At 37.7% G+C, this 24185-nt stretch overlaps 1 protein-coding gene and 1 long non-coding RNA gene across 2 annotated transcripts in view; one reads left to right on the top strand and one right to left on the bottom strand.

The window, feature by feature from the left end:
* Positions 1 to 605: 605 nt before the first annotated feature.
* Positions 606 to 9965, top strand: LOC122478394. Its single transcript, XR_006295991.1, has 4 exons — positions 606 to 692; positions 1951 to 2179; positions 8284 to 8329; positions 9723 to 9965. It is a non-coding gene; the product is annotated as an uncharacterized LOC122478394 (long non-coding RNA).
* A 13959-nt stretch (positions 9966 to 23924) lies between these two features.
* LOC122478401 (ankyrin repeat domain-containing protein 26-like) overlaps positions 23925 to 24185 on the bottom strand; it is a 48053-nt gene continuing 47792 nt past the window's right edge. The window contains exon 17 of the mRNA XM_043572039.1: positions 23925 to 24167. Within this exon, the coding sequence (XP_043427974.1) occupies positions 24148 to 24167 (20 nt within the window). The 3' untranslated portion in view covers positions 23925 to 24147. The remainder of the gene's footprint in view (positions 24168 to 24185) is intronic.

Raw genomic sequence — 24185 nt, 5'->3', positions numbered from 1 at the left:
ATTGTAGGGGTTTCCTCTACTTGCTTTATGGTAGTTTGTAGATTTCTGGAGGCATTTGTTCCACCCTTTAAAGATTTCAGTTTTCATCATTATTCCTACTAAATCGAGAGGATAAGAAAAAATGATGATTTAAACAACTAGTCTCACTATGAAGAGGAAAAGAAAAATTATGATTTCAAAATTGCACTGTACTTGGATTATTCTTAAGTTTATTGTTGACCTTTAAAATTTTCTCATTGATTCTATTATTTGAATTATCAGATTGCGTGAATACTAATACAGGAATGTTTGAACTTTAATTTTATAAATCATGTTTAATTCAGTTGACATTGATGATAGATATTGTACACTTGAGCTTTTTTTCATTTAAAATTTCTCTCTGAAACATTGACTCAGAACTAAAGGAAACAGGTATAATTAATTATTCAGATTATACCTATTTTGAAACTATCGTGTTAATTTTTTTTTCATTAGGCACAAGCAGCAGCTCGACAAAACTTGGACCAGTTAAGAGAAAATAACCATGCTTCAATGAGAAATCAAATGGAACTTAGAATTAAAGATCTGGAATTCTCAGGTCTCTACAATGAAGACTTCTCCAGATTTTCTACTAAAACAGAGTTGGAAACCTACAGGCAACTCTACCTAGAAGAATTAAAACTTACAACGTCCTTGAGAAACAAGCTGAACAGGTAAGTCAAAACAGAATCATAGACAAGAAATTTAGCTCATTAATTTGCCTCTAAAGCATAATTTCTGTGGAGCCAAGATCATGAGATGAGTAGGAAGTGAAAGCCAACTAGATCGTGTTATTTTGGAAAATGAGGTTTCTAAGTGAACTTACCTTTGAAATGTTAGTCCAGGACAGTTTGCATCCCTCTTCTTTTTTTTCAGTTTTACAGGGACCTCTTCCCACCCACCCCCCACCCCCGCACCCCCCCCCGCCCTGTATATTTTCCATTGATCAGATCTGCTAGTCTTTAAGTGCATTGTTCGAAGCTTTCTCATTTAGAAGCGTATTATTATAAAATTGCTTGTCAGAATTACCCTAAATAGAAATGTCGGTGAGTTTCATTTTTGGAAGATTACATCTTTAACCTAAAAGGCCAAGTACTACTACTACTCATCCTGGCAGCTTGGTACATTTATTCTCTTGATTGTGACCTTTGGTATGATTACTAGAGTGGGCCTTGAGAAAAAACTATCCTTTATGCTTTTTTCTACTTTACATAAAGGCATCCAGGTGAAATACAGAAAGACTCACACAGGGCTGAAGGGTAGTATAATTCCCAAAGTGGCTAAAAGAGCACCATGGTGGGAGGGAGGCATGTGGAAGACTGAAGACAGAAAGGGCAGATTCTGCCTCCAGTGCCTTGGTAACTGTTATGAGCTAATTGCCTCGGTAGCTGTTTTAGTTCTTTCTGATCACACGTCTGTCATCTACTATCTCCCCTAGAGATTGTTGGTCTCAATGATTCCTCAGTGTCAAATGCTCAGTTTCTTTGAGATAATGAGTGAAATGTACAAGAGTGGTGAAAGCAAACGCTTGAAAATGTCTTTGAGGGATGGTTTAGTTTTACATCTGTAAACAGGTTTACTAAATATAAGTATGTATATATAATGGCATCCTAAAGGATCCTGTCAGTACAGCCATTCCAGAAGACAGCAAGTATTATTTGTTAACCCATGTACATCACTGATAGCCACTTCTCTCCCTTCCCTAACTTGAATTGTTAGTTAGGAATGCCCCTGGAAACACAAGTATTTCTTTAGAACAATTTTAAAAGTATAATTTTAGATACTAGGTGTGCTCCGTCACATGTTCAGTGTTAAAACACTGTTCAATGGCAAATGCTATTTACTATTATGGAAACCTAAAAAAAAAATGTATGTCATTTAGGAATGATTTAGGGAAAAAGAAAATGTATTTGTGTTTTTTAATCTTCACAGGGCTAAGGAGAGACTGTCAGAGAGCAATACAAATTTTCTTGTGGAGAGACAGCAGCACCAAACTTTACTCAGGACCCTTACTATGAGCCCAGGCCTGGAACCACCTTATTGTGGACATTTTGAAAATAATTTAGTGCTCAATGGAAACCTTACTCCAAGAGGAAACTTAGTGATTCCTACCTTAAACCCACGGCCGTCATATGACGACAGGGAGGCTTCCTTGTGGAAGGTTAGTTATATTATCTGTTTAGTTTGGGTTTCAGATATCTGATGTTGTTCTTTTAATTTGGCAAAATTCTGAGTTGTTTAAGTAACTAGCACATACGAGATAAAAGTCAGCATTATATGTGCTAAGAAAGAACTGAGGTAAATTTTATATATATATATATATATAATATATATAATATATTCATATAATATTAATATAATTTTAATATAATAAAATATAATATATTATAATATATAATATATAATATTTAATATAATATTAACATTAATATATAATGTTAATTATATAATATTAATATATTAATATATTATATATATATATATATATATATATATATATATATATTAGTCCCTTGATCTCTCATTTCTAAGAGATACTTATTTTTATTTTGTTTCAGTGAGAGAATGAGTGAGTGCATGCCGGGGAGGGGCAAAAGGAGAGGGAGAAAGAGAATCCCAAGCAGGTTTCATGCTCAGCACAGAGCCGAATGTGGGGCTCAGTCTCAAAACCATGAGATCATGACCTGAGTCAAAATCAAGATTTGGACACTAAAAACAACTGAGCCACCCAGGTGTGCCACAAGAGACACCTAGCATTAACTGTATTCAGTAAATATAACTAAACTTACCCATTTTAAATTTCTTGAAAAGCTTTCATTTAAATTTGATTTTAGAAAGTAAATGTTATTGCCTGGTAACCACGGGTACACTTAGATGCTTAGACTTATTTTCAGTTGGCAGTGGTTCATTAACATTTGAAAGTTTTGCTATAATCCAGTCTGTCCGCCCCTGTATGTCAGTGAATGATCATCCTCCAAACCCTTAACGACATATGAATGTTTACTATTTAAAAGAATCCATGAGGGTGCCTGGGTGGCTCAGTCAGTTCAGCGTCTAACTCTTGATCTCAGCTCAGGTTTTGATCTCAGGGTCATGAGTTCAAGTCCTGCATTGGGCTCTATGCTAAGCATGGAGGCTACTCTAAAAAAAAAGAAAAAAAAAGAATCCATGGTAAGTCCTTTTTATGAATTAAATCAACTTGTAACACTAAAAAGGTTAATTTCTCTTTTAAGTTAAAAGTGGTGCTATTTTCTTACATGAGAATACATCTTTAATTGCTTTCTTATTTATGTCACTCTTTTTTCTTTTTCCTTTTTTTTGACTTATACCACCTTTGTTTCCATTTTTATAAAATATCTTGATGAGTGATTGTAGAGCATTTTACAAATAGCTAAATCAAGCAAATATTTGAATTTTTAAAATGAAGCTTTTATTTCTTCAAATGAGTTCTTTGCCCCTTTGTCTTTTCTTTTTCTGGAACCCCTTGAATGCAAGTATTATTACACTGAATGTTGTCGCACAAGTCCCTTAACCTAGCCTCATTTTTAAAATTCTTTTTTCTTTTTGTTTTTTCACTTGAATGATTTCTACTACCCTGTCTTGCAAATTGTTGATCTGTTCTTCTGCATCTTCTTATCTGCTGTTGATTCCCTCTAGTGTATTTGTCATTTCTGTTATTGTATCCTTCAGCTCTGGTTGGTTCTTTTTTATATTTTCTATCTCCTTCTGATGTTATCACTGGATCCATTCTTTCTTCTCCCGAGTTCACTGAGCATCTTTATGACCGTTACCTTGAACTCTTTATGAGGTACATTACTTATCTCTGTTTCACTTAGTTTTTTTTTTTCTTAGGTTTTGTCATGTTCTTTCATTTGGAATGTACTCCTCTGTGTCCTCAGTTTGTCTGGCTTTCTATGTTTGTTCCTAAAATGGTTCCTTTCAACTTTTTCTCTCTTTCGAGCGAGCGATGCTTTTGAACAATGTACATTAATTATGAAGTCAAGGAAGAAGAGAATGTTTCTGTAAGTGCTGTCTAGTCATTTTTCTCGGTGGAGCTGTGACAGGTGACACTGGGTAGGCAGCAAGTAACCCTGCTCTTCTCTTTCTAAATTCAGAACACAGGAGACAGGGAGTTGGAGAGAAACTTAGTAGCTTTATTACTAATAAACACTAACAAACTGGAGGATATGATTTAGGTTATGTTAGCCACTTTGGGATTCCTCCCAAATTGGGCACTTCCCCACACAGTTGTAAATTGAGGAAACAGATGCTTGACCCCCACCCCGGGGGCTGGGTGCTTACCACAGAGCTGAGAGCAGACCCAAATTCATGTTACTGTGGGCAGGCACATCTTTTCAAAGAGGAGATCCAGAAACACAGAAGCATTGCTTAGCTCCTTCTCCCAAATTCACCTGTTAGGTAAGTCTCCCTTCCCCTCGGGAGGGAGACAGAGATAAGTCCACATGTGAGAAGTGAAGGTTCACCTATAATTTCCGACTGGATTTAAATTATAAATAAAGTGAAGTGTGTCTTTTGTACATACAACGAATGATGAGAGGTTAGACAGAAGCATGCTAGAAGGGAAAGAGAAATCTGTGTTGGGTTTTAAATTTTGCTATAAATAACCACACCATGGGTTCACTCATTTGTTGATTGATTTTGATAAAACAAATTTTCTTTGGAAGGAATAAATAATGCTTTCAGGAAGAATTTCCTCAGTTTCAGCTTGCTTGCTTCACCTAAAGATCTTCTCTTTCAAGTTCTCTGTCCTGTGGCTTAAAAAAGTTGTGCTTGGGGTGCCTGGGTGCCTCAGTCGGTTAAACGGCCGACTTTGGCTCAGGTCATGATCTTGCGGTGCGTGAGTTTGAGCCCCGCATCGGGCTCGGTGCTGACAGCTCAGAGCCTGGAGCCTGTTTCAGATTCTGTGTCTCCCTCTCTCTGACCCTCCCCCGTTCATGCTCTTTCTCTGTCTCAAAAATAAATAAACATTAAAAAAAATTTAAAAAAAAAATTAAAAAAGTTGTGCTTAAAAATTGACGGCTACTAAAAGGAGTTAACATAATTTCTGTTCCTTTATTTTCATTCATGACTTTAAAATTTGTAATTTAGAGAGCTACTATTGTGTGCCTCATACCTAAGCATTACTGAGCCACATGGCAAAGTTTTATGTATTCATTTTCTCTGAATTATACTTAAAATACACGTATTTTTCCTGACTATGAGGAAGTAACTGGCATAGAACTGTAGGCTTGGTAAGACCACAAGTGTATTCCTGGTCTGCATCTAGTTGGTTTCATGATCTCAGGCAAGGTACACTCTCTCTGAGCCCTTTTTGTCTATTACGCAAAATTCGGGATTTTGACTAAATTAGTGACATTTATATCTTCAAAATAATTTTTTTTCAAACAATAGAACGTAGTTTTTTTTTTTTTGCATTAAACTGTATTGTGTAAAACAGAGAGAAGTAGAGCTGTCTAACTAAAGGAGAGATGGAGACTACGCCTGTGACTTCCTTGTCCCTCAATCCTGCAGTGTCCCCAACCGAACCTTAGATTTCTATGGGCCATATTTGTATGTTAACAGTTAATGGGAAAATCCTTCTAATTAAAAATCCTTTAAAAATGTTCTTTGAATTAAAATTTGCTGAGATATAGTTATTCTGTGTATAATTTTCTCACCCTCTTATATTTCTGATCAATGGAAAGGCATACACAAAAGTACACATGTGTTCTTATTCATGGACTTGAAAGCTATTTTCACTATCGAAACACAGTTTTTACCTAGATATAAACATAAAGGTCACAGAGGTAAATATTTAGGAAAAGAGCTTTTGGGGAAAAGATGCAACATTACCTTGGTAGCTCCTTAAGTCACGTCATATAAAAAACGTGGTTTATATCTTATATCGTATTTATTAATGGTAATATAAAATTGTTTGAATACAGCCTTCCCCCATCATCTGGTATTGAGTAATTAGTTTTATAAGTCTGGTATAGTCATGTTGTCCCATTCATTTTATAAGGCCTGAATATAATGCTATTGTCAAAAAAGTGTTATGGTTCCTCAAAAACTTAAAAATAGATATTCATTAATTCCACTGCTGCGTATTTACCCAAAGAAAATGAAAACACTAATTTGAAAAGCTGTATGCATCCCTATGTTTATGGAAATATTGTTTGCGATAACCAAAATAGGGAAGCAACCTAAGTGTCCATGGAGAGATGAACGGATAAAGACAATGTGTAATATGTATACAATGAAATATAGCTCAGCTATCAAAAAGAATGAGATCTTGCCATTTGTGACAACATTGATAGACGTAGAGGGTATTATGCGAGGTGAAATAAATCGCAGAAAGACAAATAAATAACATCTGATTTCACTTACATGTGGAATATAAAAAAAACAAAACAAGTGAACAAACAGAATCATAACTACAGAGGACAAATTGGTGGTTGCTAGAGGTGCGGTGGGTAGAGAGGTATGGGCAAAATAGATGAAGGGGAGTAAGAGGTACAAATTCCAGTTGTAAAGTAAATAAGTCACAGGAATGAAGAATACAGCATATGGAATGTCGTCAATAATATTGTATTAATGTTGTATGGTGACAGAGGGTAACTACATGTACGGTAGCAAGCATAGCATAGTGTATCCCATTGTCCAATCTGAATTTGTATACTGAAAAACTAGTGTAACATTGTATGCCAACTATACTTCAATTAAAAAAAAGGTATTAGGGAAAACAGTCTCTGAAAATATTGGGAAGCATGTCAGCCAAAACATTTGTCCTCACACCTAAATTTGTAAAGACATTGGAATCCTTATCACCACAGTGTTGATTATGTCCTGTACACTACTTTGGAGCTCGTTTGGGGCATTCAGGGAGAGGCTACCTTGTCTAAGAAAGATCTAAATAAGTACATTCTAGACAGGAACAGTTGTAATATACAGTTGACCTTTGACCAACATGGTTTTGAACTGTGTGGGTCTACTTTACTTACACATGGATTATTTTTGGATACTCTACAGTACTCTAAGTGTATTTCCTCTTCCTTCCGTTTTTCTCAATGTCATTTTTTGCCCTAGCTTATTCTACTGTACAAAACATGTATGAATCGACTGTTTATTTTACCGGTAAGGCTTACGGTCAAGAGTAGACTATTAGTAATTAAGTTTTGGGGGGATGAAAAATTATATACAGGTTTTTGACTGTACCCCACCCCTGCGTTATTCATGGGTCACCTGTAGTTGGAAATATTCATACACATTTCATAAGTGGATAACCATAACTTTAATAAGTCAAGTGTTTCAAAACTTGGTCCTAATTTGGAGAAAGGAAACAAAGTTACAATTGAAAATTGTATATTGTTTTCCTTATCGCTAATGGAGAAAGTTATAAATCAGAAGCTAAGTTTGGAAACTGTTGGAACCCCCTATTTTTCCTTTCTTCAAAGAGATTTTCTGAAATCTTTGTGTGGATATGAAAGGAAATAAGTGTTTTAGTCATAATACAGATGGCAAAACATTTTTACTCAATTTTTGCCAGTAGAATTTCCACATGACAGTAAGACAGTCCCACTCTCTTCATTTTATATGTATTTAAGAGTCAGTCCTGAAAAATTAACAGCAAAAAGCATTCCTTCAAATTTTGTTTTTCTACAAGTGAAAAAATGGAAAGCCCACTTTAAGGAACAACTTATTAAGGTAAAAAACTGATTAAACTTTCATAAATGGCAGTATTTCTAATCATTTCCAGGTAATAATTCAGCATACAATATGATTCTTGTTTAAACTTTTTTGTCCCAGTAAGATCCAACATCACGTTTCAGAGATTATACATGTTCAATAGATCAATATTAATTGTGCTTTTTATCAGACTCACATAAATAGCATAATATATATATATATAATGTACACATATTATATATTAATATAATACACTAAATATATTATATATATAACATACACATATTATATATACGTATACACACACACGTATATATGTATATATATGTATACATATATACGTGTGTGTGTGTGTGTGTGTGCGTGTATGTATGTATCTGTTCTCCGTTATCTAAAACTAAAATAAAATAGGTAGGAATTTCTTTTATTCATGTGATAGTTTTTCTGTTTAAGCAATCCCTAACTTTGGTTTAATCTCTACAAGTATTATTTCAAGACCACATGTCCTAAGCTATATATAATCCCTACCATGTCTTTTGTTTACCTTACACATTCTAAATAATATTTGGCTTATTTCAGATGCGGCAGGAGTTGGAGGAAAGAATAACCAGAGCACTAGAAGAAGGTATGTTGCCAAAATGTATGAAGTTAGATATCATTGATTTCTGAAACAAACTATAAATAGTAAATGGCATCCCTTTCCATTGTTTGGATAATAGATACTACATTCACAATTTTTTGTACATCTCTAATAAAAAATGTAAAAGCATGAGCATAATGAAGAACACACTTCTTCCTCATTTAGTCCTCATGTGTCATAGCTCTTTTAAAATCTCCCACAAGTCTAGGGGCAAGCAGGTGGTTCAGTCGGTTGGGCGACTGATTTCAGCTCAGGTGGGTTCAGGCCCCACAGAGGGCTCTGTGCTGAAAGCTCGGAGCCTGGAGCCTGCTTCAGATTCTGTGTCTCCCTCTCTCTGTGCCCCTGCCCGCTTGTGGTTTGCCTCTCTCTCAAAAATAAATTAACGTGAAAGAAGTTTTTTCAATCTCCCTAAGTCTATATATCTGTTATTATTTCTGGCGACAATCTTCCTTCACTGGTGCCATCCCTATGGAACTGTCAACCTGCACAAGTCTCAGAAAAGGTGTGCTTTATCAAATTGTTGTTTCTGCTAGTGATAGAAGACCCAAAATGCCAAAGTCGTCTTAGTAATGCTTGGTTAAGTAATTAGAGGTCATATAGCTGTCATTGACAGGTAATGGGTTTCAATCATCACTCATTGATTTTGTCATTGCTTTTGCCCTTGGGTAAAACTTCAAGTTCCTTAGCATGGAATGAAAACACCCAAATCAGTTTGCTTCTTGCCAGATCATTCAGCCTTGTCTCTCACTCTTTGCCCTACTCTGCTGCTTTGCTCTAGCACCTTGTCAAACTAAACTACCCATAATTGCACGAGTGTTCTTCCTCACTTCTAGCTCTTTGTATGTGCTTCTTCCCTCTACCTAGCATACTTTTTCCTTGTCCTTCAGGTATCAGCTGACATATCACCTTCACCAAAGAACAGACAATATTGACACAAAACTGGGATGTCCCTTCCATATGTTCCAGTAGTGCTGTGTTTTATACCTGTCACTTACATCTGTATACTTGGCTCTGTTTGGAAATGCCTGTTTGATGTTTCCGTTTATAGTTTATGATTGTTCAGGGTGGACTGTGTCCTCATCTTGTAATTTCACCTTGTAATGAAGAAACCAGAAACTCTGACATTTATCCACAATAGCAATTAGTTCAGTGTGCAACCCTGAGCAAAATATATTTAATACTAACCTTGGGTTTCATATTGCAGTTGTACGTAGGTATTTTTCATTTTTCTTAACCCTCATAAAGGCCACAACTTTGTTTTTTTCTTTTTCTTTTCTTTTCTTTTTCTTTTCTTTTCTTTTCTTCTTCTTTTTTTTTTCATCAGTTGTAGTGAAAATTATTTTGGAGAAAGAAGATAATTCTTTCTTTTCCTTTTCAGATGCTACCAAATTTGAATGAGGATCCTGTAGAAATCCTTTAGTATCTACTGATGATTCAATTCTAAATCAAGATCCAGTATGGAAAGCGTCACGAGAATATGTACAGATTTTGAACAGAAATTATATGATTTGAATAATAAATAGAAAAAATTTACTGGATTCTTACCAAACATGTTCATTGTTTCCCAATTGAACACACTACTATGGCAAAGTCTTGATTAAAGGAAAATGTTTTTGTATCATATGTGTGTAATGAAAATCTTTATAATATTTTAAACTATGTTTTTTGGAAACTCATTAACTTTTAAGCACATTTTGTACGTGGAAACCAGCACTAGAGGGTTTTACATACATCAGACTGCTCCACTAACAGCGGTTTGAACAGCACCCAAACAACCAAGTTGTCATTAACACTTCAGTAGTGTTCATGGATGGCTTTTTGTATTTTCCAATTTTTATGACTATATGTGGGCCTAAAGATTTAGACATTATTTAGATGTATTCCTGCTATGGCTATTGCCAATGTTTATACGTATTACAATTTTTTTAGAGTGCCATAGAACCTATCTATAATTTTAATTGTAAACACTGATTTGTAGCTCTTTCCACATGGAGAAATAAGATTTGCCTAAGGCTTTTCACTTTTTAATTAATTAATTAATTAATTTTCGAATTGCTTTTTAGAAACAAAGTTAGAGAAAAGAAAAATTAGAGAGGAAAAAGAAAAAGAACTCCCCCCCCCCCGCCCCAGAGCCATTTGCTAATGGGATGCCTGATTCCTGTAGCATTTAAATCCTACAAGTCAGTACATTCCACATAACTACCATACAACCTTCACAATAAGAACATGAACTCTAATACACTCGACTCTTAAACAATGGTGTTAAGGGCTCTGACCCCGCCCCCCACAGTCAAAAAGCCATGAACAACTTTTGACCCCCAAAGACTTAACCACTACTACTACCAATAATCTTTTGTGTATATATATATATATATATATATATCATACTCTATTCTTAAAATAAAGTAAGCTACAGAAAAAAATACCATGAAGAAAATTATGAAAGAAATTACATTTCCAGTACTGAAAAAAAAAATCTGTGTGTAGTCAGTGCACCCATTAAAACTCTTTTGTTCAAATGTTCAGTATAATTCTATCATTTATTCCTCATAATTCTTTTTACGTTTGGTCACTTATCTGTAGTATACGTTATACCACGGAAGGTCCTGTTCAGAGCCATGTATTGAATTCAGTTGTATGTCTTAGTCTCTTTCACTCTAGAACAGTTCCTTTGTTTTTCCTTGACTTTCAAGACTTTTAACCTTTTGACGACTAAATTCCAGTAACGTGGAATGTCTTTCATTGTGGATTTTTCTTAGGTTTCCTTATGGTAAAATTCAGACCATACCTGTTGAGCAAGAGTATCACTACAACCTACTCTTCGCATCCTATCATGTGACCTACAATTTTGAATTGTCCCCATACTGATGATGTTAATGTTGGCCACCGGAGGTAGTATCTGCCAGGTTTCTCGCCTGGAATGTTAACTTTCCACTTTCCAATTATTATTTTATGGGGAAGTACTTTGAGACATGTAAAATATCTCCTTTCTCAGACACCCTGTGCCAGGCCACCTCTTCTGCAGATGATTTGCCCCCCTGCAGGTTCTGAAAACCCATGCTGGGCTATTCTTCCCCTGTGCAGATGCCTCCCTACCCTGTTCAGTCTGTGATACTTCATTATTCTATACCATTCACCTTTCGGGGATGCTCTCACTTGAGCTCCAACACTGTGCAGGGTGACTGTCCTACACGTAATGCCTTCCCCATTCTAAGCTCCAACACCTCACTCTGGACCCCCACAACTCCATGCCTCTGTTTCTAGGACTGGGAACTAAAATATCGGGGATGATAAAGAGGAAAGGAAGGAAGGGCTCTACAGGTCTTTTATAATCAACTTGGCAAGCTCTCCAAAGCCGTTTCTCATTGGAATTGCATCGAATCGGCCAACAGTTTGTAAGGAAAGAAATTTCTTATACTGATTTTTCCAAAGAACTAGTCTTTTAATTATCTAAGCTTATTCCCCACAATATATTGTTTCTTACTCGAGTGTTTTGTCTGCAGATTCTTTTGGATTTGGTACATGCAGTGACATATAATCTATAAATAGTGGCATTTTTTTCCCAATTCCTAGACCTTTCATTTTTTTTTTCTTTCCTACTACAAGAATGACGTTGAGTAAATGTGAGGATAGTGAGCGTTCATGTCTTCTTGAAATTGCAACATGTAAAAGTAGTTTTCTGTAACTATGTAGATAGTGGGGTTTTTAAAAGTGGATGTCTTTTATTAGTCTCTTAGTTTGCTCTTGCCGTTTACAACAGATCACCATCAACACAGTGTCTTAAAGCCCCACGCATTGATCTCACATTTTTATGGGTCAGAAGCTAAGCAATGGCTTAGCTGAGTCCTTTGTTCAGGTTCTCACAAGGCTGTAGCCAAGGTGTCCCCTAGACTGTGCTTCCCCATTTGGGCACTTCAACGGGGAAGAATCTGCTTCCAAGCCCATTGAGTTTGTTTTTAAGAGAATTTCCTTGTGACTGTATGACTGGACTCATTTCCACAGCCCTTTGCTAATTGGCTAGTTGGAGGCTTGGGTCCTAAGCGTTCCCAGACACTTGTCTTAGTGCTTTTGGGCTGCTCTAACAAAATACCATAGGCTTATAAAAAGAAAGTTTTATTTTTCACCCTTCTGGAGGCTGGGAAGTCCAAAATGAAGGCACTGGCAGATTCAGTGTACAGCAACGGCCTGCTTCCTGGTTCATGGACGCTGGTCTTCCTGCTTGGTGCAGGGCCAAGGAAGCTCTCACAGCCCTCCTTTGTAAGGGCACTAATCCCATTCATGAGGGCTCCACCTTCGTGACTTCATTTCCCAAATCCCCCACTTCTAAATACTATCACGTTGAACATTAAGAGTTAACACATGAATTTGGGTGAGTGGGGACACAAATATTCAGCCTAGAGCAAGGCTGTTCCTTGTTCTTGGCCACGTAGACTTCCTCAATACGGCCGCCTAGTTTAGGAGGCCAGCAAGGAGAATGTCACTTCAGAGAAGGCTCAGTCCCCCTTGAAGTGTATTCACATGATTAGATCAGGTTTGCCTAGCATGATCCTCTTTTGATTGACTCTGAATTAACTGAATAATGTCTGCAACATTCCTTTACATGTGCCATATTCTAAAAGCTAGAGTCAAGTCACAGATCTTAACATAATTATAAAGAAAAGGTGACAATACTCAAGGGCAGATATTATGGGGTCACTTAGGGTCTTTCTGCTACAAGTATATTAAGGAAGTTCCCTTATAATACTAGTTTTCTAAGTTCTGTCATGAATGAATATTGAATGTGAAAAGATGTTTATTTCACATCTATTGAGATAATTTTTTTTTAATTTTTTTTCAACGTTTATTTATTTTTGGGACAGAGAGAGACAGAGCATGAACGGGGGAGGGGCAGAGAGAGAGGGAGACACAGAATCGGAAACAGGCTCCAGGCTCTGAGCCATCAGCCCAGAGCCCGATGCGGGGCTCGAACTCACGGACCGCGAGATAGTGACCTGGCTGAAGTCGGACGCTTAACCGACTGTGCCACCCAGGCGCCCCTATTGAGATAATTTTTTTAACTGTTTATTTTTGAGAGAGACCAAGCAAGTCAGCAGGGGAGGGTCAGAGAGAGAGGGAGACAGGATCTGAAGCAAACTCTGCGCTGACAGTGGCGAGCCCAATGAGAACCCCACATGGTGCTTAAACACACATACTGTGAGATCATGACCTGAGCTTAAGTTGGATGCTTAACCGACTGAGCTACCCAGGTACCCTGAGATAAGTTTTTAAAATATTTGTGAATGGGGGGTGGGGCCAAGATGGCGGAAGAGCATGGACGTTTTGTGTGTGTCTCTCATCCATGAAATACAGCCAGGCCAACATGAAACCATCCTACACACCTAGAACACTGATCGGAGGAGTAACACAACAATCTGCACAACCTGAACCACAGAATTCAGCAGAAATTTACTCCAAAAGAAAGAGCATGAAGAAACGACAGCCAGGGATTTCACCAACACAGATACAAGCAAGATGTCTGAACCAGAATTTAAAATCACAATAATAAGAATATTAGCTGGGGTCGAAAATAGATTAGAATCCCTTTCTGCAGAGATAAAAGAAGTAAAAAGTAGCCAGAATGAAATTAAAGATACTATAACTGAGCTGCAATCACGGATGGATGCAGTGGCAGCAAGGATGGACAAGGCAGAACAGAGAATCCGCGATATAGAGGACAAACTTATAGAGAATAACGAAGCAGAAAAAAAAGAGGGAGATTAAGGCAAAAGAGCACGACTTAAGCATTAGAGAAACCAGTGACTCATTAAAAAGGAACAACAGCAGAATCATAGGGGCCCCAGAAGTGGAAGAGAGAGATATAGGTGTATTAGGGTTATGTGAGCAAATCATAGCGGAAAACATTTACGAATCCTGGGAAAGACACAGAGATCAAAATCCAGGAAGCACAGAGGACCCCCCCATTAGATTCAGCAAAAACCGACCATCAACAAGGCATATCATCGTCAAATTCACAAAGTACTCAGGCAAGGAGAGAATCATGAAAGCAGGAAGGGAAAAAAAAAAAAAGTTCCCTGACCTAAAAGGGAAGAGAGATCAGGTTTGCAGCAGACCTATCCACAGAAACTTGACAGGCCAAAAGCAGTGGCGGGATATATTCAGTGTGCTGAATCAGAAAAATATGCAGAGGCGCCTGGGTGGCTCAGTTGGTTAGGCGTCCGATTTTGGCTCTCGTCATGATATTGCGGTATGTGAGAGCCCCATGCCGGGCTCTGACAGCTCAGAACCTGGAGCCTGCTTCAGATTCAGTGTCTCCCTCTCTCTCTGCCCCTCCTCTGCTCATGCTCTGTCTCACTGTCTCTGTCTCTCTCTCTCTGTCAAAAATAAATAAACATTAAATAAATAAAATAAAAAAATAAATGCAGCCAAGAATTCTTTATCCAGCAAGGCTGTCACTCAAATTCGGAGACAGAAAAAGTTTCCCAGACAAACAAAAATTAAAGGAATTTGTGACCACTACACCAGCCCTGCAAGAAATTTTAAGGGGGACTTTCTAAGGGAAGAAAAGTTGAACAAATATATATATACATACACACATATATACATATACATATATATATATACCAAAAGCAACAAAGATTAGAAAGCAGAGATCACCACCAGAAACTCCAAGTGTACAAGCATCATAATGGCAATAAATTCATATCTTTCAGTACTCACTCTACATGTCAGTGGCCTCAATGCTCCAATCAAAAGGCATAGGGTAACAGAATGGATAAGAAAACAAGGTCCATCTATATGCTGTTTACAGGAGACCTAGTTTAGACCTAAAGACACCTTCAGATTGAAAATAAGGGGATGGAGAACCATCTATCATGCTAATGGTCAACCAAAGAAAGGTAGAATAGCCATACTTATATCAGACAATCTAGACTTTAAAATAAAGACTGCATCAAGGGATGCAGAAGGGCATTATGTCATAATCCAGGTGTCTATCCACCAAGAAGACCTAACAATTGTAAATATTTATGCGCCAAATGTGACAGCACCCAAATATGTAAATCCATTAATCACAAACATAAACAAAGTCGTCGATAGTAATACCATAATAGTAGGAGACTTCAACACCCCACTCACAGCAATGGACAGATCATCTAATAAAAAAAAAAAAAAAAAAACAAGGGAACAATGGCTTTGAATGACACACTGGACCAGATGGACTTAACAGATATATTCAGAACATTTCATCCTAAACCAGCAAAATATACTTTCTTCTCCAGTGCACATGGAACATTCTCCAGAATAGACCATATACTGGGACATAAATCAGCCCTAAGTAAGTACAAAATGATTGAGAGCATACCGTGCATATTTTCAGACCATAACACTATGAAACTCGAAATCAACTACAAGAAAATATTGGGAAAGGTAACACATACTTGGAGACTGAAGAACATCCTACTAAAGAATGAATGGGCCAACCAAGCAGTTAAAGAGGAAATGGAAAAATATATGGATGTCAATGAAAGGGATAACACCACAACCCCAAACCACTGGGACACAACAAAGTCGGTTATAAGAGGAAAATATATAGCAATCCAGGCCTTCCTAAAGAAGGAAGAAAGATCTCAGATACACAACCTAACCTTACGCCTTAAGGAGCTGGAAAAAGAACAGCAAATAAAACCCAAACCAGCAGAAGGCAGGAAATAATAAAGATTACAGCAGAAATTAATGCTATCGAAACAAACAAACAAACAAACAAACAAAAAACAGAAAAATACCAGTAGAACAGATCAATCAAGCCAGAGTCTGGTGCCTTGAAAGAATTTTCAAAATTGATAAACCACTAGCCAGTCTGGTCAAAGAAGAAAAAAGGAAAGGACATAAATAAGTAAAATCAGAATGAAAGAGGAGAGATCACAACCAACACAGCAGAAATAAAAACAATAATAAGAGAATAGTATGAGCAATTTGCCAATAAAATGGGTCATCTGGAAGAAATGGACAAATTCCTAGAAACATATACACTACCAACACTGAAACAGGAAGAAATAGAATCTAACCAAAGAGGTGAAAAATGTATATACTGAAAACCACAGAAAGCTTATGAAAGAAATTGAAGAAGACACAAAAAAATGGCAAAATATTCCATGCTCCTGGATAGGAAGAACAAATATTGTTAAAATGTCGTTACTACCCAAAGCAATCTACAGTTAGATTTATTCCTAGGTATTGTGTGGCTTTTTGTGCAACTGTAAATGGGATCGATTTCTTGATTTCTCTTTCTGTTGCTTCATGTTGGTGTATAGGAATGCGATTTCTGCGCATTGATTTCATATCCTGCAAATTTACCGAATTCAGGAATCCATTCTAGCAGTTTTGTGTGGCATCTTTCGGGTTTTCCATATAGAGCATCGTGTCATCTGCAAAGAGGGAAAGTTTGACCTCCTCCTGGCTGATTTGGATGCCTTTTATTTCTTTGTGTTGTCTGATTGCAGAGGCTAAGACTCCCAATACTATGTTGAGTAACAGTAGTGAGAGTGGACATCCCTGTCTTGTTCCTGACCTTAGAGGGGAAGCTCCCATTTTTCCCCACTGAGGATGATATTAGCATTATGATCTAGAGGTATGCTCCTTCTCTCCCTACTTTCTTGAGGCTTTTTATCAAGAAAGGGTGCTGTATTTTGTCAAATGCTTTCTCTGCATCCATTGAGAGGGTTATATGGTTCTTGCCCTTTCTTTTATTGATGTGATGAATCACGTTAATTGTTTTGCAGATATGGAACCTGCCCCACATCCCAGGTATAAATCCTGCTTGGTCGTGGTGAGTAATACTTTTCATGTATTGTTGGATCCGGTTGGCTAATATCTTGTTGAGAATATTTGCATCCATGTTCCTCAGGGAAAGTTGTCTATAGTTCTCCTTTGTAGTGGGGTCTCTGGTTTCCGAATCAAGGTAATGCTGGCTTCATAGAAAGAGTTTGCAAGTTTTCCTTCCATTTCTATCTTTTGGAACAGTTTCAAGAGAATAGGTGCTAACTCTTCCTTATATGTTTGGTAGAAATCCCCCCTGGAAAGCCATCTGGCCCTGGCCTCGTTTTTTGGCAGATTTTTGATTACTAATTCGATGTCCTTACTGGTTATGGGTCTGTTCAAATTTTCTATTTCTTCCTGTTTCAGTGTTGGTAGTGTATATGTTTCTAGGAATTTGTCCATTTCTTCCAGATGACCCATTTTATTGGCAAATTGCTCATACTATTCCCTTATTATTGTTTTTATTTCTGCTGTGTTGGTTGTGATCTCTCCTCTTTCATTCTGATTTTACTTATTTATGTCCTTTCCTTTTTTCTTCTTTGACCAGACTGGCTAGTGGTTTATCAATTTTGAAAATTCTTTCAAGGCACCAGACTCTGGCTTGATTGATCTGTTCTACTGGTATTTTTCTGTTTTTTGTTTGTTTGTTTGTTTGTTTGTTTCGATAGCATTAATTTCTGCTGTAATCTTTATTATTTCCTGCCTTCTGCTGGTTTGGGTTTTATTTGCTGTTCTTTTTCCAGCTCCTTAAGGCGTAAGGTTAGGTTGTGTATCTGAGATCTTTCTTCCTTCTTTAGGAAGGCCTGGATTGCTATATATTTTCCTCTTATAACCGACTTTGTTGTGTCCCAGTGGTTTGGGGTTGTGGTGTTATCCCTTTCATTGACATCCATATATTTTTCCATTTCCTCTTTAACTGCTTGGTTGGCCCATTCATTCTTTAGTAGGATGTTCTTCAGTCTCCAAGTATGTGTTACCTTTCCCAATATTTTCTTGTAGTTGATTTCGAGTTTCATAGTGTTATGGTCTGAAAATATGCACGGTATGCTCTCAATCATTTTGTACTTACTTAGGGCTGATTTATGTCCCAGTATATGGTCTATTCTGGAGAATGTTCCATGTGCACTGGAGAAGAAAGTATATTTTGCTGGTTTAGGATGAAATGTTCTGAATATATCTGTTAAGTCCATCTGGTCCAGTGTGTCATTCAAAGCCATTGTTCCCTTGTTTTTTTTTTTTTTTTTTTTATTAGATGATCTGTCCATTGCTGTGAGTGGGGTGTTGAAGTCTCCTACTATTATGGTATTACTATCGACGACTTTGTTTATGTTTGTGATTAATGGATTTACATATTTGGGTGCTGTCACATTTGGCGCATAAATATTTACAATTGTTAGGTCTTCTTGGTGGATAGACACCTGGATTATGACATAATGCCCTTCTGCATCCCTTGATGCAGTCTTTATTTTAAAGTCTAGATTGTCTGATATAAGTATGGCTATTCTACCTTTCTTTGGTTGACCATTAGCATGATAGATGGTTCTCCATCCCCTTATTTTCAATCTGAAGGTGTCTTTAGGTCTAAACTAGGTCTCCTGTAAACAGCATATAGATGGACCTTGTTTTCTTATCCATTCTGTTACCCTATGCCTTTTGATTGGAGCATTGAGGCCACTGACATGTAGAGTGAGTACTGAAAGATATGAATTTATTGCCATTATGATGCTTGTACACTTGGAGTTTCTGGTGGTGATCTCTGCTTTCTAATCTTTGTTGCTTTTGGTATATATATATATGTATATGTATATATGTGTGTATGTATATATATATTTGTTCAACTTTTCTTCCCTTAGAAAGTCCCCCTTAAAATTTCTTGCAGGGCTGGTGTAGTGGTCACAAATTCCTTTAATTTTTGTTTGTCTGGGAAACTTTTTCTGTCTCCGAATTTGAGTGACAGCCTTGCTGGATAAAGAATTCTTGGCTGCATTTATTTTTTTATTTTATTTATTTAATGTTTATTTATTTTTGACAGAGAGAGAGAGACAGAGACAGTGAGACAGAGCATGAGCAGAGGAGGGGCAGAGAGAGAGGGAGACACTGAATCTGAAGCAGGCTCCAGGTTCTGAGCTGTCAGAGCCCGGCATGGGGCTCTCACATACCGCAATATCATGACGAGAGCCAAAATCGGACGCCTAACCAACTGAGCCACCCAGGCGCCTCTGCATATTTTTCTGATTCAGCACACTGAATATATCCCGCCACTGCTTTTGGCCTGTCAAGTTTCTGTGGATAGGTCTGCTGCAAACCTGATCTCTCTTCCCTTTTAGGTCAGGGAACTTTTTTTTTTTTTCCCTTCCTGCTTTCATGATTCTCTCCTTGCCTGAGTACTTTGTGAATTTGACGATGATATGCCTTGTTGATGGTCGGTTTTTGCTGAATCTAATGGGGGGGTCCTCTGTGCTTCCTGGATTTTGATCTCTGTGTCTTTCCCAGGATTCGTAAATGTTTTCCGCTATGATTTGCTCACATAACCCTAATACACCTATATCTCTCTCTTCCACTTCTGGGGCCCCTATGATTCTGCTGTTGTTCCTTTTTAATGAGTCACTGGTTTCTCTAATGCTTAAGTCGTGCTCTTTTGCCTTAATCTCCCTCTTTTTTTTCTGCTTCGTTATTCTCTATAAGTTTGTCCTCTATATCGCGGATTCTCTGTTCTGCCTTGTCCATCCTTGCTGCCACTGCATCCATCCGTGATTGCAGCTCAGTTATAGTATCTTTAATTTCATTCTGGCTACTTTTTACTTCTTTTATCTCTGCAGAAAGGGATTCTAATCTATTTTCGACCCCAGCTAATATTCTTATTATTGTGATTTTAAATTCTGGTTCAGACATCTTGCTTGTATCTGTGTTGGTGAAATCCCTGGCTGTCGTTTCTTCATGCTCTTTCTTTTGGAGTAAATTTCTGCTGAATTCTGTGGTTCAGGTTGTGCAGATTGTTGTGTTACTCCTCCGATCAGTGTTCTAGGTGTGTAGGATGGTTTCATGTTGGCCTGGCTGTATTTCATGGATGAGAGACACACACAAAACGTCCATGCTCTTCCGCCATCTTGGCCCCACCCCCCATTCACAAATATTTTAAAAACTTATCTCAGGGTACCTGGGTAGCTCAGTCGGTTAAGCATCCAACTTAAGCTCAGGTCATGATCTCACAGTATGTGTGTTTAAGCACCATGTGGGGTTCTCATTGGGCTCGCCACTGTCAGCGCAGAGTTTGCTTCAGATCCTGTCTCCCTCTCTCTCTGACCCTCCCCTGCTGACTTGCTTGGTCTCTCTCAAAAATAAACAGTTAAAAAAATTATCTCAATAGGGGCGCCTGGGTGGCACAGTCGGTTAAGCGTCCGACTTCAGCCAGGTCACTATCTCGCGGTCCGTGAGTTCGAGCCCCGCATCGGGCTCTGGGCTGATGGCTCAGAGCCTGGAGCCTGTTTCCGATTCTGTGTCTCCCTCTCTCTCTGCCCCTCCCCCGTTCATGCTCTGTCTCTCTCTGTCCCAAAAATAAATAAACGTTGAAAAAAAATTATCTCAATAGATGTGAAATAAACATCTTTTCACATTCAATATTCATTCATGACAGAACTTAGAAAACTAGTATTATAAGGGAACTTCCTTAATATACTTGTAGCAGAAAGACCCTAAGTGACCCCATAATATCTGCCCTTGAGTATTGTCACCTTTTCTTTATAATTATGTTAAGATCTGTGACTTGACTCTAGCTTTTAGAATATGGCACATGTAAAGGAATGTTGCAGACATTATTCAGTTAATTCAGAGTCAATCAAAAGAGGATCATGCTAGGCAAACCTGATCTAATCATGTGAATACACTTCAAGGGGGACTGAGCCTTCTCTGAAGTGACATTCTCCTTGCTGGCCTCCTAAACTAGGCGGCCGTATTGAGGAAGTCTACGTGGCCAAGAACAAGGAACAGCCTTGCTCTAGGCTGAATATTTGTGTCCCCACTCACCCAAATTCATGTGTTAACTCTTAATGTTCAACGTGATAGTATTTAGAAGTGGGGGATTTGGGAAATGAAGTCACGAAGGTGGAGCCCTCATGAATGGGATTAGTGCCCTTACAAAGGAGGGCTGTGAGAGCTTCCTTGGCCCTGCACCAAGCAGGAAGACCAGCGTCCATGAACCAGGAAGCAGGCCGTTGCTGTACACTGAATCTGCCAGTGCCTTCATTTTGGACTTCCCAGCCTCCAGAAGGGTGAAAAATAAAACTTTCTTTTTATAAGCCTATGGTATTTTGTTAGAGCAGCCCAAAAGCACTAAGACAAGTGTCTGGGAACGCTTAGGACCCAAGCCTCCAACTAGCCAATTAGCAAAGGGCTGTGGAAATGAGTCCAGTCATACAGTCACAAGGAAATTCTCTTAAAAACAAACTCAATGGGCTTGGAAGCAGATTCTTCCCCGTTGAAGTGCCCAAATGGGGAAGCACAGTCTAGGGGACACCTTGGCTACAGCCTTGTGAGAACCTGAACAAAGGACTCAGCTAAGCCATTGCTTAGCTTCTGACCCATAAAAATGTGAGATCAATGCGTGGGGCTTTAAGACACTGTGTTGATGGTGATCTGTTGTAAACGGCAAGAGCAAACTAAGAGACTAATAAAAGACATCCACTTTTAAAAACCCCACTATCTACATAGTTACAGAAAACTACTTTTACATGTTGCAATTTCAAGAAGACATGAACGCTCACTATCCTCACATTTACTCAACGTCATTCTTGTAGTAGGAAAGAAAAAAAAAATGAAAGGTCTAGGAATTGGGAAAAAAATGCCACTATTTATAGATTATATGTCACTGCATGTACCAAATCCAAAAGAATCTGCAGACAAAACACTCGAGTAAGAAACAATATATTGTGGGGAATAAGCTTAGATAATTAAAAGACTAGTTCTTTGGAAAAATCAGTATAAGAAATTTCTTTCCTTACAAACTGTTGGCCGATTCGATGCAATTCCAATGAGAAACGGCTTTGGAGAGCTTGCCAAGTTGATTATAAAAGACCTGTAGAGCCCTTCCTTCCTTTCCTCTTTATCATCCCCGATATTTTAGTTCCCAGTCCTAGAAACAGAGGCATGGAGTTGTGGGGGTCCAGAGTGAGGTGTTGGAGCTTAGAATGGGGAAGGCATTACGTGTAGGACAGTCACCCTGCACAGTGTTGGAGCTCAAGTGAGAGCATCCCCGAAAGGTGAATGGTATAGAATAATGAAGTATCACAGACTGAACAGGGTAGGGAGGCATCTGCACAGGGGAAGAATAGCCCAGCATGGGTTTTCAGAACCTGCAGGGGGGCAAATCATCTGCAGAAGAGGTGGCCTGGCACAGGGTGTCTGAGAAAGGAGATATTTTACATGTCTCAAAGTACTTCCCCATAAAATAATAATTGGAAAGTGGAAAGTTAACATTCCAGGCGAGAAACCTGGCAGATACTACCTCCGGTGGCCAACATTAACATCATCAGTATGGGGACAATTCAAAATTGTAGGTCACATGATAGGATGCGAAGAGTAGGTTGTAGTGATACTCTTGCTCAACAGGTATGGTCTGAATTTTACCATAAGGAAACCTAAGAAAAATCCACAATGAAAGACATTCCACGTTACTGGAATTTAGTCGTCAAAAGGTTAAAAGTCTTGAAAGTCAAGGAAAAACAAAGGAACTGTTCTAGAGTGAAAGAGACTAAGACATACAACTGAATTCAATACATGGCTCTGAACAGGACCTTCCGTGGTATAACGTATACTACAGATAAGTGACCAAACGTAAAAAGAATTATGAGGAATAAATGATAGAATTATACTGAACATTTGAACAAAAGAGTTTTAATGGGTGCACTGACTACACACAGATTTTTTTTTTCAGTACTGGAAATGTAATTTCTTTCATAATTTTCTTCATGGTATTTTTTTCTGTAGCTTACTTTATTTTAAGAATAGAGTATGATATATATATATATATATATACACAAAAGATTATTGGTAGTAGTAGTGGTTAAGTCTTTGGGGGTCAAAAGTTGTTCATGGCTTTTTGACTGTGGGGGGCGGGGTCAGAGCCCTTAACACCATTGTTTAAGAGTCGAGTGTATTAGAGTTCATGTTCTTATTGTGAAGGTTGTATGGTAGTTATGTGGAATGTACTGACTTGTAGGATTTAAATGCTACAGGAATCAGGCATCCCATTAGCAAATGGCTCTGGGGCGGGGGGGGGGAGTTCTTTTTCTTTTTCCTCTCTAATTTTTCTTTTCTCTAACTTTGTTTCTAAAAAGCAATTCGAAAATTAATTAATTAATTAATTAAAAAGTGAAAAGCCTTAGGCAAATCTTATTTCTCCATGTGGAAAGAGCTACAAATCAGTGTTTACAATTAAAATTATAGATAGGTTCTATGGCACTCTAAAAAAATTGTAATACGTATAAACATTGGCAATAGCCATAGCAGGAATACATCTAAATAATGTCTAAATCTTTAGGCCCACATATAGTCATAAAAATTGGAAAATACAAAAAGCCATCCATGAACACTACTGAAGTGTTAATGACAACTTGGTTGTTTGGGTGCTGTTCAAACCGCTGTTAGTGGAGCAGTCTGATGTATGTAAAACCCTCTAGTGCTGGTTTCCACGTACAAAATGTGCTTAAAAGTTAATGAGTTTCCAAAAAACATAGTTTAAAATATTATAAAGATTTTCATTACACACATATGATACAAAAACATTTTCCTTTAATCAAGACTTTGCCATAGTAGTGTGTTCAATTGGGAAACAATGAACATGTTTGGTAAGAATCCAGTAAATTTTTTCTATTTATTATTCAAATCATATAATTTCTGTTCAAAATCTGTACATATTCTCGTGACGCTTTCCATACTGGATCTTGATTTAGAATTGAATCATCAGTAGATACTAAAGGATTTCTACAGGATCCTCATTCAAATTTGGTAGCATCTGAAAAGGAAAAGAAAG

Source organism: Prionailurus bengalensis, unplaced genomic scaffold (assembly GCF_016509475.1).
Source record: "Prionailurus bengalensis isolate Pbe53 unplaced genomic scaffold, Fcat_Pben_1.1_paternal_pri Un_scaffold_58, whole genome shotgun sequence".
NCBI lineage: Eukaryota > Metazoa > Chordata > Mammalia > Carnivora > Felidae > Prionailurus > Prionailurus bengalensis.
Note: the sequence above shows the minus strand (reverse complement) of the source record. Positions and strands in the feature narration are given on the sequence as shown.